Source organism: Atta cephalotes, assembly GCF_000143395.1.
Source record: "Atta cephalotes unplaced genomic scaffold scaffold00001, whole genome shotgun sequence".
Taxonomy (NCBI): Eukaryota; Metazoa; Arthropoda; class Insecta; order Hymenoptera; family Formicidae; genus Atta; species Atta cephalotes.
In genome coordinates, this window is record NW_012130065.1 from 12,066,928 (window position 1) to 12,087,377 (window position 20,450).

At 35.1% G+C, this 20,450-nt stretch overlaps 1 protein-coding gene across 1 annotated transcript in view; it reads left to right on the top strand.

The window, feature by feature from the left end:
• Positions 1-10,865: 10,865 nt before the first annotated feature.
• The window catches only part of LOC105627166 (dipeptidase 1), an 88,694-nt gene continuing 79,109 nt past the window's right edge, over positions 10,866-20,450 (top strand). Inside the window, exon 1 of the mRNA XM_012208456.1 lies at positions 10,866-10,990. Coding sequence (XP_012063846.1) covers positions 10,866-10,990 — 125 coding nt within the window. The remainder of the gene's footprint in view (positions 10,991-20,450) is intronic.

Consider the following 20,450-nt stretch of genomic DNA (forward strand, 5'->3'; position numbering starts at 1 on the left):
AATTAAATACAAGTTTTCAATCCATGCATTTTTATTACTTTTATAAGAAATACTTATTAACCTTTACAAAATGGAAAAATAATTGTAATAAAAATATGATACTGAATTCGTGTCATATTTTAAGACAAGAAATAACGAATCATGACAAATCTTAATCTAGGAGAGAGAGAGAGAGAGAGAGAGAGAGAGAATAGCAATTTTTAGCATTTTATATAATTATTTTAATAGTCTAACAAAATTATTTTCAGATTTGTATCAGCTAAATCTTTAGATACTTCAGCAAAATTGTACTTTCAGTATATTATTACAATGAATGGCTTCCCGATGCTTCAAACGAGCAAATGTGTTCTTTGGACGTATATCCGTTTTATGTTTTTTTTTCTACTTTTCCAAAATATCGGGCTGATAATAATCAAGAGAGACGAGATGAGTAATAATTTCAACCGCAACGACGGAATATCAAAACGCCATAGGCGACTACTCCATCCGATTATCGTTATCATAATCGCAATGACCGCAATCGCGATGGACTCGGGTGGAAAAGAGGCCAGCATGAGATCGTGATGACGGGCGCCTGTTCTATATGACGTGCACATAGAACGCGACTCCGGTTAGCCGACGGGTGAACCTGGATAACGTTAACCTGATTTATGACCAGAGCCGAAGGCTTTTCGAAATTTGCATTGGGCCAATGAGAGAACGAATATGTCGACAAGAGAGCCAGGCTATAGAAAGATCGAGAAAGAGAAAGAGAGAGAGAGAGAGAGAGAGAAAAGAGAAGCTGGAGAAGCACGGCGGGAATCAAAGTTATGAGAAGGGTCGGTAGAAGATCGAGAGCGTGGCGAGAGCCAAAGAGGAAGATTAGGCCGAGCTAACGAAAGGATAACTCAATAAAGGTAGCGGGATAACTCGGACCAAATAGAGTCCCGACAAGCTATCTTCCATCTTCCTATCTCTCAGGAAGTGAATCTGTTTATCATCGTGATACACATGAAATTAGATCGGTCCTCTGCAAATACTTCGGTTCATTTTGCGGATTTTCTGCAGATCATCCGCATATATAATCTCGATTAAGATTTAAAAAAGTTCTTCTTTCCTTCTTCGATTCACACCACGATAAAGTAGCCCGAGGAATCGGATCAATATAAATTTTGAGATAGTTAAGTCCGGTTCCACCAATGTAAGATTAACTTTAATGTCGGTTTAACTTACCATTCATCATTTCCTTAATTCTTAGAAAAAAAAACAACTTACATTGGAGCCGGACCTTAATCAATAATTGTTATTAATTTCGTGTTTCATATTTATTTTGTGTTTCAAATAGATGCTTTATCATGTTATTTTCATTCCATTCCTCTGCACCGGAAATAATAAACAACAATTCTATACTGTGTGTAATCCAGTGTCAGTCAACGATACAAGCGCAGAGATCACGAATACACGAAAAAATTTTGCTTGTCACGTAAAATCACGATCCCAATAATATCACGAATTTATGACAATGTAATAAAAAATTATATATTAAAATAAATTATAATGATTTTTACAGTTTGCTAAATCAGTTTAGTAACTTAGTAAAGTGATCGGCTTCGCCGCAATTCGTATTGGATAAATTCATCTTTTTTTATTTTTTGTTGTGCAATAAGAAATACGATGCTTATATATTAGGCCGGGGAAAAAGTTTCTTCATATTTAAAAAAATTTTTTTGCAAAAGTTTTTTATTTGTTGCGAAATTTTCGTTATAATTATATCATTCGCTACAGCAAAATTTCAGCTTTAAGAATCTGTTTTTTAAATTGCGATATGATGATTTTTATCTAATCTTTATCGGAGTTATGAGCAATCGAAGTCAGAATGCTCCTTAACTCGCGAATAATTCAGGAACAAAAAATCATAGGAATATTTTTAAAAAATGATTTTGTAGGGAAAGCTTCAAGCTTTCACGATAGGTAGTCGAAAATTTTCGTAAATTTTTTTTGGGCACGTGAGAGACCCCCAAAGTGAAAAGAAAATTTTTCATCTTTTTCAACTCGTACAATAATTTTTTAAATGTAAAAATTACCAAACTCACAGAAACTCAAAAAATATAATAACTTTTCAAAAGTAAAAATTTCAAGCTTTAAAATCCTTTTTTTAAATTTAAATTCATTTTTGACGAAGATATTGTATATACAATTTTATTAAAAAATAATAATATATAATAATATAATCAAATTAAAAAATAGAAGAAACTTTCCCCAATCCAATATTATTTTTATTATATAATCAAGTTGTAAAAATTAAGAATTTATAGTAAAACTTAATAATAAAACTTTTAATAATTTTTTTTTATCAATAAATAGAATTGGTTCGATTTATCTACTTTAGTCTATTATTTGACTTCCTTTGAAGCTGTTTCTTGCTTGTAAATTAATAAAAACATTAAATAATCGTTCATATCTGCGTCAAAGTATTTAGCAGTCTTTCATTTTCTCGTATCTCTATGAAGCTATTTAAATATAACAGTAATTCTGTCCAGTCTTTCCTTCTCGAAAAAAAGAGAGACAAATATGCGAAATTATTTCTCAACATATTTTCTTTCTCTCCTACAATGCAAAAATTTCCCTTGCTCCGTTATTATCTATACTACAAAAGCTCGCAGCAGCAGCGTAAAGTAATTTACGAAATTGTAGTCCGTGCTGTTCCTCCACGGAGACATTAATGCAGGATCCTCCTACTTCTCTACCACGCGTTTCTCTTTCCTTTTTCGCGAACATTTTATTCTCAAGGCCAATCATCCCGTCTCTAACGTAGGTATCGCAGTGCGAAATACGACGTGGCACACGGAAGAAAAAGCAAAAGAGGAGTATCGAAATCTTGTAACCATGGCAGTATTTTATAGCTACAAGACAGAAACCCAGCGTATTCTGAACTGGAAAAATTTCGGTGGTCCTCGTCTTACGTCGTTTGAAAAGACGACACGCTGAGACAAAGTAACATACAAATGCGGAACGTCGAAGACGCGCGTCCGCGTTCTATCGGAATAAAAGATAAACCGCGCGTATCTCATGCACCAGGGAAGTAGCACGACTATTGGCGCGACAGTATATCGCGATGCGTCGGAAGTCAACGTAAGATACGACATAAAGTTCCCAGCATGATACATAACAATGACGCAAGGGCCTGACAACTTTCCTTGCGGAGAACTTGCCGAGCAATAATTCCCGAGCGCTGGCTGTCCGAAGGGAAAACTTAGAATGAATTCGCACAGTCGGCAAACACATTTGCGATATCCAGCGCTCTAAATGTACCAGGGTAGCGCACAATGTTTGGCCTAATAACTATATTATATTAAAGAATTACTATCCAACAAATAGTTACACGTAACATGTTAATTGTAATTTCTCACTGAATAATACCTATAATTGTAATATAACACAAGTGTGTTACATTTTTATAACCATAACATAATACACATGTGTTATATTATATACTCTAATAAAAATAGCAGTGTCTTATTGTGTTGGTGTTAATATTAACCAAGATGAAGTAAATTTAATATTATGAATTTTAAATCCACATCATGATAGTATTGGTATAAACGCTAGAAGTTTGAAATCCATATACTATAATGTTAATTAATATTAATCAACACAGTGAGAATTATATAGACATCATATGAGTTTTAAATCCACAATAAAAATATTAAATTCACTGATATTTTTAAAAGTACTTATTTATTTATTTTGGTTTATTTACTAAACTTTATTATTTATTACTTATTTATTGGCTGATAGACTTTCGGGTCAAAAATAGCGATTAAAATAGTCAATAGGAAAGTTATTGGCATCCGGCTCAGATAAAAGAATTGCGAATCAGATAAAAGAATTTATTCTAGAGTTCAAACCAGCATTCATGCGCTTCCTCATAGAATGAGGCGAAATAAAAACATGCCTTTAAGTTACGGATGTATTCTGCGTTTTTCTGCACGTTTAATTAGACCCTCCCTATTCCGCCGTGTAGGATCACAGGGTAAAAATTCTTCGTTCGGCAGGAACGATCGGTATAAAATTGCGAGGTTACAGACCCATCTTCGGAAGTGCCAGTTATTCCGCCAAGGAAAGAAGACCAGCTGTAACCCGGGCGTAAGGGATGGTTGACGCAGTATCTTCTTTTTTCACTACTTTTTTCACTTTACGCGAACGAGCAGCAAGTCTGCACGCTGTAAAACTTGTATGCGTACGATGGAAGTTTGACGCGTTCACGCTTGGAAGGAAAGAAATTTCATTTCAACCAATATCAAGTAATCTGCGAGAAAATTCACTAATTTACTTCGCAAAAATTCAATGAATAAATAAAGCGTTACTCTGCCGAAGGATGATGTAAATCTCTGAAGTGAGATTGGGACGCGTGGGATATCTAAGAGCAAATCACAATAACATCAAATTAAGAGACATGAATAAAATGAATTGTGATTGATAGAAAAGTGACTTTTAATAATCTTTTTGCAGCCATTTTGATGTCACTTTGACTTTTTATTTATCTGTTTGGATTCATTGTTAAATTTAAATTATTTTTAATCATTCCTAAGTCGCCACTGCTTCTAAATATGTCATTAATTTAATTAAAACGATGGAATCAAATTTAACTCAAGAAATGTATTAAATGTGACTCAAATATAATTTATTACTTGCTAAGTACATATGTTAATGTAAATTGTTTAATTTGTAACTAAGCGATTTAACTTCCAAATATGTAGATTCACAAAAAATAGTAGATTTTTTTTAGATATAGTTGTTCTTGATATAGTTGTTTTATATTAAAATAATATATTATATTAACCGAAAAAAATGTGCTAATTTTAAGAAATATTTTTTTAAATAGTACTAACTCTTATAACATTCACCTACTAGAAAAATAAATTAAATAAAATTTAAAAAATGATGATTAAATGAAATTAATAGAACTTTTGTCAAATAAATATGTGTTCACATCTAATAAATATTCAGCTATATTATTCAAACAAATATTTATTAAAATTTACTACATTTTTTCTTCAGTGTATTATTTGACATACTAAGATCCATTTCCAATGTAGATCAACTTTAATCTCGGTTCAACTTACTCTTTATCTTTTTCTAATCTTTAGGACTAGAAAAAGATGAAGTTGAATCGAGATTAAAGTTAATCTTTATTGGTGGAAACGCATTAGAAATTAAAAACAATGAAACATTATTAAAAATTTGGTTTAAATTTGATTCTTTAACATTGAATAACAAGGTAACTGCTTTGAGCACATGCGATATTATTATTTCAGCAAATCATGTACATAATTCTTGTGAAATTCGCTGATCTGTTACGCGAGAATGCAATGATAATAAATACAACGTTATTCTGTCGTTCGAAAAATGATAGTATCATAAATATCTAAAGTAAAACTTGTACCCGACTCGAATAGCGCGTGTTTAAGCACGCGCGGAGCTACTCAGTTCAGTAAACCATGTGTACAATCTTTGTGACATATGTGTTGTCGGAGCGCACGTATGTACCCGTAGAGATTCAGCAAAGATAGCGGAGAAAGAAGATAGCGCGCGCTTGGCCTAAGATCGCAACACGCGGTGTCGAAGAGAGTAGCGAGCGACACTTGGAAAGGCATCGGAGATGCACGTCGCGGGTGCATCGCTGTGCGGTGCAACGCGATGCGACGGGGCAGCCTCCGTGTAAAGGGAAAAGATCGCAGAGAGACGCGGAGGCGCCTGCGCCCTCGACTGTGCCGGAGTTCCTGCGTGCATTTCCAGCAGTCGGGTCTTCAACTCCGGACCGCGAGCAACGGCACGATCCGCGCCGTCGTCCGCGTCGCGACGCACCCACCCGACGGAACCACCCCTCCGGTATATGTGGGTCGTGATTGCGCCGACCTATCCCACTGCACACGTCGGAGAAGAGATCGAAGTAGGATCACGTACGAAATTTCGAGGATATTCCGGGATTCTTGCCAAAGCATGCCGGTCGTTTCATCCGCACGCCCGTAAACAGGATCTCGCAATCTCGCTTTCGTGAAGGGCGAAACTAGTATTGAAAAGCTTCGTAAAAAGTTTCGCGCGGTTGGCCTGCGAGGGAAATCGCATGAAGGATCTTATATATCGGGGAGCATTTCTGTGACTTTTTATGAGCGGAACAGATGCGTCCTGTATCCGCACGCGAACTTTTATGAGACGTGTACCGTCCTGCGGAACGAGCACCGGAATTTTTATAGGAACGGAAGGGCGGAGAGAAACGTCCGTGGTAAGATCTCGCGGAGAAGCATCGCGTTTATTTAAATCGCACACTCTTCGTCGCAGCGTTATATACAAAACGATTTTTATAAAAAATATTGGAATACTTGTAAGTCAATTGCGGTAAAAAAAATTGTGAGAAGAAGCACAGTTTCATAAAATAATTTAAATAAATGTTTTAAATAGATGTCAACAATTTTGCATAGTTCAAACACTGAATAGAAATAATTATTCAGAAATAATTATTCACTATTCGTGTTTGAAAGAAAAATCTGTCATATTTCGGAGGTACAACTTCTCTTCTCGGATGACCAAATTTCGAAAGCAATTCCAGTAACTTGGCAGCGATTCGATACACTGTTGAAAGAAACGTTTGAAATGTCTACCAAGAAACACAGCTGTCAGGTGCATCTGTCTCGATTCGCGTTCATTTTTGCGGAAAAATCTACTGCTATCAGCGATGACTGTACATCTTGTCGATCGTTAAATTAACTTGTCACTTTTCCACGTCACGCTAAAATATGGGTCGTTCGCGCGTCTTCGAATATTAAACTTACGACGTCGATGAAGTTCCCTCGCGTCAATTAACGCCATCGAATGTGCCCTATTGTAAAAAAAGATGTTCTTGAACGGCGATTGTATTAAAAGTTCAAATCACCACGGTGACCTCCTTTCGATATGGGAAACAAAATTTTGTTTTTCTGTGCGTGAAAAAGTTTTTTCATTATAAGTTCGAATAAACACATGCTTCGATAAACAATGTAGCAGATGCTAGATAAATATATCTGTTGTGCAAATAAAATATAGAAATGTCCAAACTTTTCACGGCTTTGTATATCTGCCAGTTGTATTTTTTTTATATATTAAAATTCTATAAATTAAAAACGTTGCTAAAAATTAGCATACACATAATCCAATGTGTGATAAATATAAAGAACGATTATATCAAGTTAAATTTTCGCACCGATCTCTAATTTCAAAACATGTACCGAGCAAATTATAATCATTTCAGATCTCCTTCATAAAACAAAAGAGATATACAACAGAAATCCGTCGTATTAACATAATAGAAGGGTAAGCCTTCTGTCAAAGCATAATTTTTCACTTTTCTCCTACCAGTTTCACAAGATTTCCACAAGAAATGTAAAAGCAAAAATGAGATAAAGTCTGTGCAAAATTGTTTTTGGAAAAGAAGTTTTTGAAACGAAATTTATTTACAAAAATATAAAAATTTTTATATAAATAAATTATTTATAGTGTTTTAAAGCTGCTTATATCAGCATCAGTAATATTAAATTGCTTACCAATTTAATTTATAAAGTACGTACCTATTCCAGCTTCAGGCTAAGTTGTTTCAAGATCAATAAATACTCAACGCATAATTTGCTTGAATTGGAAATTGTAAAAATTGACATAAAATATTTCTAGACACCAAGACTCACCTTAATCAAACATGACTCTCTTCATTCATTTGCAATAAAAAATTTTTACTGTTAAAATTTGATATGGATAGATATTGTCGGAATAGTTAAAGAGCACCTAGTGCACAATACGGCGTATACCGTAAACTCGGCAACTGTTGAAAAGACATGATCGCTAATGCCGTTAGCATTAATTAATCATTGGCATGTAGATAAATACCATGTATCACGGCGCTAACCGGGCGTGAGCGACCGCGCGTCTGCCGATAATTATGAACAAGCTAACTCATTAGTCGCAATCGACGTTAACGGCCTCGTTGTTGCGAACCATTCCCTTCCCTCGATTTATCTGGTCTTCTGTAAGCTGTCGAATTATCAACGCGATGAGAAGATTACGATCGTTCGATGTGACGCACAAAATGAGATTACATGTCAAAAAAGAAATCATGGCTGGAAATGATTACGCGAGAATTATCACTGTGACGTCCGATGTTACGATAACTCGAAATGTTGCGACGGTAATACCCGCGGGAATAACAGAGACGAACGGATTATAGTCATCAATTATAGCTGATGCTATGCACCAGTTTGATCGCCTTTCCGTAATCCGACGCGATGCTAACCAATCTGGTCTCTATTAATTTTGACGAGAGTAAGACATTAATGGAGGAGATAATCATATTATTACTAGAGAGAGAGAGAGAGAGAGAGAGAGAGACCGAAAATTCTACTCGCTTTACCCGGGACCCGGGATTCTGAGCTGGCATTAATTTCTCTCAACACATAACATCACTATTATAAAAGCTTATTAAAAATGTTAATATGAATTTTTAATATGTTCTTTTGATCCACTATCGGTTCATTCATGGCTACGCGATGGCAAACAAATTTCAAAATCAGCTCGATCGAGTATATGTAATTTATCAAAGTGACGTTAATAGTGCATTTAAAATTTTTGCGATAATTAAAATTGAACTCACGTGAATTTCAACTCGTACCAATTCACCAACCTATATATATTCCTTGTCGAAGATTCCTTCAGGCGATAATTCTTCGCAAGTCGAGCTACGAGTTAGAAAAATCTACCTCTTACAGGTCAGCGGAAGTTAGAAAATATCCGGGCCGAATAGCGATTCATTTCCTAGTGACGTCGAAGCCGTGGCTGTGGCGCCGTGAGATCCGCCCGCCGCGTTTCAAGTGCGCAATTAATCGCGGAACTTAATCGAGTGCCGAATTAATCGCGACGGATTTACGGGCCGCGTTGTGTGACAGTGACATTTGCCACGCACGATTATGAAACGCCGTCGCCGATGCAAGTGATTTAGTAACAACGAAAAAGAGAAAGGACTTATTCTCTGAAGAAAAAGAAAGAGAGAAAAAAAGAAAACGTGAAATCGCGAAGATATCGGAAGATGAATCACGTATCAAAAACATGCCGGAACACTGATCCCCGACCGCGGGAATAAAAAAAGAACTAGGGAAAGGTTTTCGCGCTCGGGTAGTACGACGTCTCCGTCTCGCCGGTCTAATTAATCTTCAGGACGGTAACGAGCAGACCGCCTGTGGGATCACCGTAGCATGACACCCCCGAGAAGGTAACGATTCTGTGAAACTCTCAACTGGAGGTAGCACAAGCTGCGAATACAGCGCATACTAGACAAGACAGTGAAGAAAAACGGTGAGAAGATTCAACGTTTGAGATGCTGTCTTAATTAACAGAGCTAACTGGAATTCAATTTTCTTAAATACACCATTAGTGGATAGTTCGATCAAAGTGCGTCGAGCGCCCAAGACTGGTGCCGACATAAATTAAAGACCATCGACATCGATAACCTCGCTTAAGTGGTTTCAACCAGCAGCACTTTACACTGGTGAAGATCGCGGAAGGGGTGACGTGTCTTCGATTACCGACTGGCTTTAGATCTCTCAAGCGCCGGTGAAGAAGTCGATAAGAACGCTACTCGGAGGCCTTCAATCCTTAAGAGTTGATAGAAAGACGCAAGAACGGGGAGAAACCTCTGAAAGCCTGTCTGCCTGATCAAACTATCGAAGCAAATCCCCGAGGCGATTCGATGCTTCGGAAGTCATCTTCGCCTCTGTAGAATTTGTAACGGGTGAAGTTGGAAAGCACACTAAGTACATCTTGCAAGCGATTAAGAATAGCTCTATTAAGGAGGAGCTCATCAAGTAATTGATTTCTCGATCGACCAGGTAAATGTCGGCAAAGAATCAACGTACAGACATTTGAGCAAGCAGCAGTGGTGACAAACGGCACGCTTCAACGAGGCACGTTTAAAAGATTAATTCCGAAAGTGAACGAACGAATTTCAAGCTACAGCAAGAATTGATGACATAAATCGATTTAAATGCATCGCAATACTCAAAAATCAGCGTTCGCATTAAAGACGGTTGACTATGCAGTGCGGAGATATTAAGTACTAAGACGAGTGACACAAAGAGGGCATTCCACTCGGAGGACAAGAAACCAGAAGACGAGAGGAATAAGAAACGCTGAACAGCTGCATCGGACGGAGTGTATGGCGATGAGACTGGAAGGTTAATCTGAAAGGTTGGATAGAACGAAAGGAGGAAGGGCCTAAAGTAGCTATCACGACAGTAGAAAAAGTGAATCTTCGAGGCCACTAAATGTGAGAAATTGGGATGGGCTCAAGGATGTGTGAAGACGAATGTGCCGAAGATAAGAAGAATCGTTTGAAGAGGAAAGTGAGCGTTGATTCCTGAACTCTGTTATTCTAGCAAAAGAAGAGACGGAGTGTTTCCACGTGTAATGATAAAATCATGTGCATGGTTCCGGCTGCTCTTATCAGTAAAAAAAACATTGCCGAATCCTTCCCGAATCCCAGAAGAACTCCCTATTGAAATCTCACAAAATAGTCTACGAGTTTGAGAAAGTTCTCCAAGAATTTTCAAGAAATTGAGATAAATCTTTATCACTGTCGTACGACGAAGGTCTTAAAACTGTCGCCATTAAGAATATGGTCATGCTAGATAATCCTTTTGTGGAAGTTAACTAGATACGCAACTCGAGACGAGTTGGATCGACGATCCTATTACATCCTGGCCATCCTGCAACCCTGTTGAAGGAAGTGCTACGGGTGAGCCGGTGGGTTAATGGTGATGGCATGAGGACATTAGTAAGGACGCGCTGCGGGTCCAGCGAGGAGGAGGATGAGGATGGTGGTGGGCGTGATGGTCCTTGGTCAGCTACTGACGAGGATCTTGCTCGCGGCCCACGCAGGAGATCGCCTCGCAGCAGCTCGCAGAATTCTAAAGGACGTGCCACTGATAGATGGGTAAGTTAAGTCTAAGTCTCGTGTAAATTAAATACTTTTTATTTAATCGCAAAATATCCAATATAAACAATTAAAGCGTAAACAAGCCAGTACAAGTTTTCGTTAAAATGTTTCACGGATTTTTTTAAATCAATTATAAAAATATCTATACATGACTACTTAGACGAGATTAAATAAATCGCAATATCCAATATTGACTATTAAAACAACAATGAAGCAATTAAAGCATAAAAGCCAGCATAAATTTTCATTTAAAAATGCTTCGTGAATTTTTAATTTTAAAAATATCTATATAATATATATCTATATATTAAATATAATCTATATATCTATATATCTATATATTTAAGTAAAATTATCGATGTCCAATGACTTTTCATCATAATAAAATTGCACTGTCTTCAACAATATTTAATCTAATAGCAAAAAAAGATTGAGTTGCAGTCAGTTAAGCCCTATATAAATCGAATATTTCTCAATAAATCACAATCATATCAATATAGATCATTAAAATAATAACGAAAAAATAAATGCCGGTATAAGTTTTATTAAAATGGTCCGCAGATTTTTTAAATTAATTTTACTAAAGAGTATACAACTTCTTAAATGAAATTATCGACATCTGTGATCTATGCGATAAGATTGTTGTCTTCAACGGAATTTAATCTAAGAGCAAAAAAGGTTGAGTAGCAGTAAGCAAGTAAATTTTTTTTATGATTTGTATTATCGTTCTAATTTATCTGTAATCGCGGACTTGTGAATTCACGGTAGACTTGTGAATTGTGTATATATGTTACGCCCGCAGCCATTTCCTCTTTGCAATATTTTACAAAGCAGTTACAAGCGGAAAATATATGCGTCAAACTAGCTAATATAATTTGCGTTCGCAAAGAGAATAGAGAAGAGAACCGCGTGAAAATCTGTGCAGATGTCAGAAAACTGTTTCAATTAATATTATTAATATCAGCCTTAGAACAATGCATGTTCGTTAATGATATGTACGAAAGATATCAAAAGATATCAAAAGGTTTTGTTGCAGCAAAAATCCTTGACGCCAGGTTCAAAAATGAAATAACCGGATTCCGTTCCCAAATAAAACAAAAGTTCTTGTGAAAACTTTTGCGATGCAATTCGCGAAAGCCGGTAGCAGAATGCCGCCTCGCCCGTTCTCACATATCTCGCTCCCTTTGTCACGTTGACGAGCAGCGAAAAATGCTGCGTCGAAAATTCAACGAATAACTTGAATCCCATCGTATAATCGTTAGCCGTGGCACCGCGAGACACGAATTTACAGCCGGCGAGAACAATGTCGTAACGACGTGCACGGTCGACTTTGTATGGCCGGGCGTGATTCTAATTACACCGAGAATTAAACTTCAAAGGCACGTCCATCGTGTCCGATTTGCTACGACGTGTTGCATCCGTCCGTGCTTTAACTACCGACAATTCTATTAAGCAAGCATTCTATTAGTCAATCTTATTAACCGAGCGCCATGTCACATTCATTTGTTAGTCATATATTCAGTAAAAATGTAATAGTTTTAGATATAAAAAAAACATACTTACTAAAAAAGTTGGAAAATGCATCAAAGTAACCGAGGTATGTTTGGTTTTGTAGATAATTAATTTATGTAACTTTATATTATAAGATGAAAGTGTATAATGATTGTCAATGAAATATTAATATATTGTATTATTCCTGTCTTGGCGATGTCTCATACTTATTGTTTACATAGTTATCTAATATTTTTTAATTATTATTATAATCTTTTTATATTTATATAAAAATTCGTTATCGAACAAAAAGATGTTTAATCATTCTGAGACAAATTATATAAAACGATGTGTTCAAATATTATACTATCAGTAATTTCTTAATGTTTCAATAATTAATTGTTAAATTTAGAATATTTAAAGCAATGGTACATGAAAAAAAGAAAGTCACGATGTGCAATTAAAAGATATCAAATACAAATAGATATAAACAAAGATATCAAATACAAATAGATATAAACAAATAGATATAAATTATTTTAAATTATTTATGTCATGACACAATTTCAACTTTTCATTGAATCTTCTTTAGTTAGATCAAAATAAATAAATCATGAAGTATAAATAAATAAAGTATTACAAATAAAAATTACATGAAAAATTGAACAATTAAAAATAAGAAAATGGAAAAAACAAAAAATTACAAGAGCTATGTTCAAGCAAATGCACGCAATAATAGAATAATCTAATAAATTAATCAAATGTATCAAATAAATATTTGAAACTATAGAGCGATCTCATTTAATATTCTGTAGACTATGCTAAAAGAAGAGAATAAAGAACATAAGAGAATACTTGAAATGCAATGGAAATTAAAAATAACCTGACAATGCCACATAAACAGGATTTGCTAGTCTAGGGGTCAATATCCGGAATCACTTCCTTACTCGAACAACAAAAAACCAATTGAATCGTACTCAATCCGAGAAAGAGAGTTGCGTATTTTCGCTGAGATAATGAGAAAGTTTTGCGAGCGCGGAAAAGAAAAGACGTTAATGGAGAGGAGCGAATAAAAAAAGAAACTCAAGAGAATGGGGCGGAAGTTGCACCGGCAGGAGGATAAAGTTTGCTCGAGAGAGAGGGGGGGAGGGAGGGAGGAAGGGAGAAGGTGGACCATGGATGTTGGTCCTCGGATTTCTCGGGTTACCCCGGAGGATAGATACGAATTTCCGGTGTTCCTGCTAGCTACAAACTCGTATGTATCCCTTCCATTTTCTCTATAGTATGTTCGCACGCGCGTATCTGTGTAAGTATTTATATACACTCGCCCTAAGAGTATATGTCAATATATCTAATATTAACATATTTTGCTATTTTATATAAGAATAATTACGTTATATACTGTTAAATTCGTAATGTCAAATTTGAGTTATTTTATCATTTCTATAAGTTGCTCTACACTGATCCTACTTAGGGTGCATTCCATTTTGCGCTTACAGCAATTATAATTAGTTTATAATTATACATAATCGAAATTCTGATTGACACAATATTTCTGATAAAATATACTTGAATTCTTATTTTTACCTATAAATAATTATATTAATCAGAATTCTAGTTATCTCGATTAGAATTTTAATAAACTTAACCAGAAAATTCTGATTCGTCTATTTTTTCCATAAGAATTACTATTTAACCCAATCATTTTTCTCAGTGTACATACATTCTAAAGTCTAAAGAATAACGGTGTAAACGTAACACCACGCAATGTCTATATAATTCTCACTGTGTTGTAGTTAAATTAACATCAATGTAGTGGATTTAACACCATGAGTTTTAAATCCTACATACCCATGATGTTAAATTCGTAATGATGATGTTAATATAAAAACATCTGAGGTTTTAAATCTATATCATATTGATGTTAATTTAACATCAACATAGTAAGACATTGATCATGGGTGTTAAATCCACACTAGGAATGTTAAAATCACACCGATTTTTACACACATTTTTTTAGAGTGTACGTTAATATAGACGTTGTTTACGTTGAACTGGCCACAGAAATAGATACACATAGAAATTAAAAATGACAAAATGTTATTTAATTCAAGAGATTAAATTACCATTGCTTCTTTGATCTAACACTGTGCAGTCTCAAATCTACGTATCATCATATAACATTGTCTCTAATTTAAACATCGGCATTCGCATTTAGAAAAAAATATGAAAACTATATTATAGCAATATGTATTGCATCGAAAACTAGCCTAAATAAATTTTAGTATTGTAATAATCACTCTTTATTTCTGTAAAACGTTGCGAAAATCCGAACTCTGATTTTACTCATTGGCTGCCGATTCTACCAGCAAACTCTCAAAGAAACTCTCTAAAGTAGCTGATAAAAGACATCATGGAAGAGGCGCACCAGCGATGTCGATTCCCGATGTCGATGGGCCGAAGGTAGCTCGTTACTGATAACGAGTGAAAGCCTCGTTGGGCGCATTGTGCAGAGCCGAATAATAGTCCGTCTCTCTTGCACCAACTCCGGAAAAAGAAGTGCCTCGTGTGGCCTGCGGGCCACGTGTCGTTTGGTAAAACCCGGGGAAATCGTATCACCGAAATTTTCAAGCGAGAGATGCCGAGCTTGCATCTCGTGCAAATAAACGGCCGCCGATGCGATAGGCAAATTTCGGTCGATTGTACTTAAACTGCGCGATTATCTTCAATCCGATTAAACGGGTTAACGTTTAAAAATTCCCTGCAAATGCGAGCGCGGAATGCGGGATGCGGGATACGGGATGCAACAACTGTAGCGTGCCGCACGAGGACTGCAAGGCAAGTCGGTTTTGCCTCTCCATCCTCATTCTACATTACAAATTCGCGTCGGTTTCCGTGGAGAGCTTAAACTCTCAAGTGCTTGATGTATATTTTATGCACTCTCGACATGTGAGTCATAATATTCGAATAATTCCTATAAGAGATCGTCGAAGAGGAAATGATTCTCTCTTTCGTTCGTCTTGAAATCTTATTAAGGATGTATGTGTCACATTTCAAAGCATTACCATGAATATAAAAATTTCACAGATTCTATTATTATATCTGAATGTGTAAAATTTGAACACAGTTCTCATGATTTTTTAAATTATTTAATTTTCTTGTTTTCCTTAATTCTTATGTAAAATCGCATTTTGTAATATTTACTTGCAAATTTAATAAGATCGTAAAATTAAAAATTAAAGCAAATTTTTATCTACACTAATAAAATTCTAATAAACATTCATACAAAAGTTTATACTTGGAGCCACTTATTTAAAAATTATTTACCTAAAATTGCAAGAAAATATAGTCATTTCGCATAAAGCTATTAAAAGCAAGATTATTTCTTTTATTTTTTGTAATTGGTTTCAGGATGTATTCACGATAAAATATTTTTGGTATATTAATTGATATTGACTTTTTAGCTGATTTTTTGGCTGATGCTTTTAGCTGTTATTATACAACCAAAACATCCTTAATACTTGAAATTTTTGTTTGTCCGATGTGATTAAGGTTCATTCATAATCCGAAACGTAATAACAGAAAATATAAAAAATACAAAAAAAGAACTCGGTTAAAAATTACAACAATGGCACTGCAGGTTTTATCTCCAAGAATTAGAAACACGATTTTTAATCCTGTCGGGACCGTCAAATATATTCGGCCTGTAATTGAAACAGCTTAATGTGGCGTCATCATATAATTAAAACCGGCGACGAGTTTCCCGCATTGGACTCCCGCGACTGGAGATCTTGGAAATTCCGTCGCCATAAACCTGATAACCACGATGGACCAACGGGCGTAATTACCTCGTTATATCGCCGCTGTTTATAGTTTTCATCGCCGCGCGGAAATATTTAATTACCCACCTTCGTGGTAATTATTCCCTAGCTCGGACTGAATCGTGCCGGTGAAATTACGAGTTAAAAGATGGAAGATATGGTTGAACGAAGACTCCCAACGTCGCCGTTATATGCCAAAAGATTATCGCTAACGCGAAAAAGAGTCTCGATGCTAGTAGCAATTGTTCAGCTCGACTAAAAACATTCTCGAGGCTCCTTCGGGAGTGTCGCGACAATGTTCCGAGTGGTACTAATTATTTATAATTAGATTTTCTGTGTTCTCCCTTTGCTGCGACAGGCAGCATTCGCACGATGAACAATATCGCGTTTTCCCATGTACGCGGAAAATTTTGTGCCGAAATGATCTATTTAATGAAAATGTTGCCCATCTTTGCCGAGCAATGCGCTCGTAAAAGTAGAACGCGCGTTTGTACTATAATTAGACGCGTACGCTCGCAGTAGCAGAATTGGGGTAATGTCGTTGAAATAATGAAAACGCGAGCTGTTTCCACTGGTCTATAACCGCCAAGGAAAATCCCGTGATATCAAGCGAAATGCTTCTGTAAATTTGTCTATTTTATTTGTATATTTTCTGTAAATAAGTTTTTTTACTTAACAGAATGAGAGATAAATAAATTAAAAGAAGAAACATCAAGACATTAAAAGAGTTTTTTCAAACAATATTTTCAGTAAAACATGGCATTTCCTCGGACGTCAAATTATTATCTGAAATTTTCCCGCATGCGCTGAAGCTAAAGTATTCTTCGCTAACAGGGCTTTGTATTATTTTACGGTGTTATTTTTATTGACACGCGAGTTTCTGATTGAACGCTTCCAAAAAATGTCCTCAAAACATATTATCTTTTTATACAGTATGGAAAATTATCAAACTCACAAAAAGATCTGGAATATTGTGCACACATTTTGTTACGGAAAAAACAGTTTTGCTAAAATATTTAATGTTTACAGAAGTGTAACTCTATAAAAAGTGATCTCGCAGTTATAGCGAAAATTATCTAAGTACGAAAAATAGCTAAAATAAATAAATTTCTAGCAAGTACTGCGATATTGGATATGTATTGCATCTAATCATATAAATGACAAAGATAGAATTTAGATTTGTGCTATAAATTCTATGCGTACGACACATAATTTTCTATCAAATACAAAAAACAGCTATAATTCTAGCTAAAGCAGCAAAATATTTTTTTGCATACAGAGAGGATTACTTTGACGGACAATAATTAATTAAATAGTATTTATTTTCTCATTCGCCGAATTTTATTGTCATATCTGCGTAGGTCTGAAAATAACTTCATTTAAATCATCAAAATAATTTTATAGAACGCTTAAATTGATTGCTAACAACTTCAAATTTTTGCAGCACTGTCATTAACATTTAAGTCCCAGTTCCACAACTCATAATTAACTCTTAACTGTGAAACTAGGCCTTAAGAGTTCTGATAATTATTTTAATAATCTAACAAAATTATTTTAGATTTATTTGCAGTCAAATTTTTAGATACTTCAAAAAATCTGTGCTTCCGTTGAAAACGCTCAATATATATAGGATCGTAATTTTCCTTTCGGAGTCAATTGATTACGATCTCAATCTATCTATCGTTAAAAATTTGAAATGCAGCTGAATCGCAATATCTGATTATATGTAATTGTACTAAAACAATCTGTGATCAGGTTCTTTAGATTCTTAGATTTAGAAAATCCAAAATTCATCACTATATAAATTTATTAACACTATAATATTTTATATTTAGTTTCCGTTCTCCCTTGATCTGACTATTTTATACAGCTTTTGTACACAAAATAAAAATCAGAAGAGTCGCGGGACATTTCCAATTTACTTCGAATCTCTTCCGCCATCCGATTGCAGGCGATTTCATCGAATGCAATCGAGCCATCGAGCCTGTTCCACTTTCGTGAATGTGGACTGGAGTGGGAAATAAGGATGTTTTCTTTTTTGATCTTCTATACTTGCATCCAGATAAGAAAAGAATCGAAAATAAGAACCACGAAATGAGGGATTAAGAGTTAACGATGTATTCCTCGAAAGAGATGAAAAATTTGAGAAGATATATATTTTTTCTCTTATGTTGTCTTTGCTATAGGCTTTTTTGCTTTAATATTAGAGTTCGAAATTATAAATTTAAAATTAATATAAAAACTTTTAATAAGAAGAATAATTCCAATCATAAAATTATTATAGAGATAAATTTGTATTTTTTTATATCGTAAAAAATGCTAAATTTTCTAAGTCGGTATTATTGGTACCTATTATTCATTATAAATTCTTTTTGTGTTTTTCTGTGATAAAATGTTAATCTTTGGAGGATGGGAGTTTAATTTAAAAATCTTACACCCTTTTAAATAAGATTTGTTATAATTCATTATTCCTTGCCTAAAAATATGACTATTATTTCAGCGCCAATAAAGTATCTTTCCTATTCTCCAAAAAATTAATACGAAAATATGATAAATTTTATTTTGGAAAAAGCCTTATAAGTTGAAACTAATGAGCAATAGTCTCATAAAAGATAAAGTTCGCAGGTTCGTTAATCTAAAATTTTTACGACAACATTCTCAAACGACCTCGCTAATTTTTTGCCTCCTTTGGTTATAATTGATTTTATTAACGAGCCGCGAAGTCGTCGGACTTATGGAACTCGAATAAAGTCCTTTCGTTGGGAAGCCGTTCGTTAACAGTGCACGAATGAGCAAGAGAGCGAACGCGGATGGAAAAGAGGCTCAACTCAGTCCCTGTCCGATAACGATCGAAGTTCCCTTTTCTCTCGTATCCTCGTTTTAAATCCGCTATTGTACCAAGTAATTCAAGGGAAGAAGAATGGAGACGAATTATTGGCACCGTCCACTGAATTCATTTGTAAGGAACGGGGGAATTGTGTAGAATCGGTCACCGTGAGATCACATTATAACGCAGCGAGATGGTCTCGCATTCGCTATGGGATTTGTGCTCGATTGATAGTCGGCCATCCCCGGCCGGCGTGGTCGTAAAAGTCATTCTCGTAGAAGCAGCGTATTCAATTCCTCGCTACATCGATAACAAAAGCGATACAATGGCGGGACTGTCACCGCGGACTCAATCAAATAATTGACCAAAAAAAATTAGAGGCAGGGGAGATTATATCATCGATGGAGTCCTTCTGTATGCAGTGTCGAATAGAAAAGAAAATACGCATTAATCAAAATCAGTCGACATGATAATTAATTAAGTTTCTTCCGAGAGATGTTTCCAAGCCGCAAATTTCGCACGGGACAGAAGACAGATGGTGGCGCTCATACCAAGGGCACCTCGAAATTCGGACAAAAACACGCTAGGTACTAATCCGGGATCTCATTCAGCCGGGATACCGAGTAGTAGACGGATTAACGGAGTAATTTGCAGCACATAGGAAATGCCGAGAGAGTAAACGATAAACTATCCGAGAGATGGATAGAGAGAGAGAGAGAGAGAGAGAGAGAGAGAGAAAGGTAGAAAATATGGAGTGTAGACAAGAAGCAAATTAATCCAACATATGTTAATATACAACAAAACTGAAAAAGTCAAAGAAGTTAATTTTTGCGAACCCAATTCTATTGTGTAGTTAAGACAAATCGACAAATGGAAAATTAAATCAAAGTAGATATACAGAGTTATTTAAATATAATATGAAGAATCTTCGATGATTATTTTTTATATACTAAAGAGGACCAATACTAAGGGTGAAACATCCATAATTCAATTTTTATTATATGTGATTTCATTACACATAAATAACTTGTGTCGACTCTTTTTAGTATTATATATTTATTTTCTTCTGTGATTTTAATTAAGATGATTGTTGAAGGTTTCATAGATTTTTTTATTGCAGATAGTACTTCTAACATACGACAATTGTACACAGAAAAATACATACTGTAAGTAATAATTATAATATGTTTCAAATATTTCAAAAATTCATATATTCATAAAAATCTATTATAAATTCATCAAAAGCAAAATTCAAAATATTCTGAATCACACATAGTAAATTTAATACTTCTATCAAGATTATTAAATTAAAACAAAC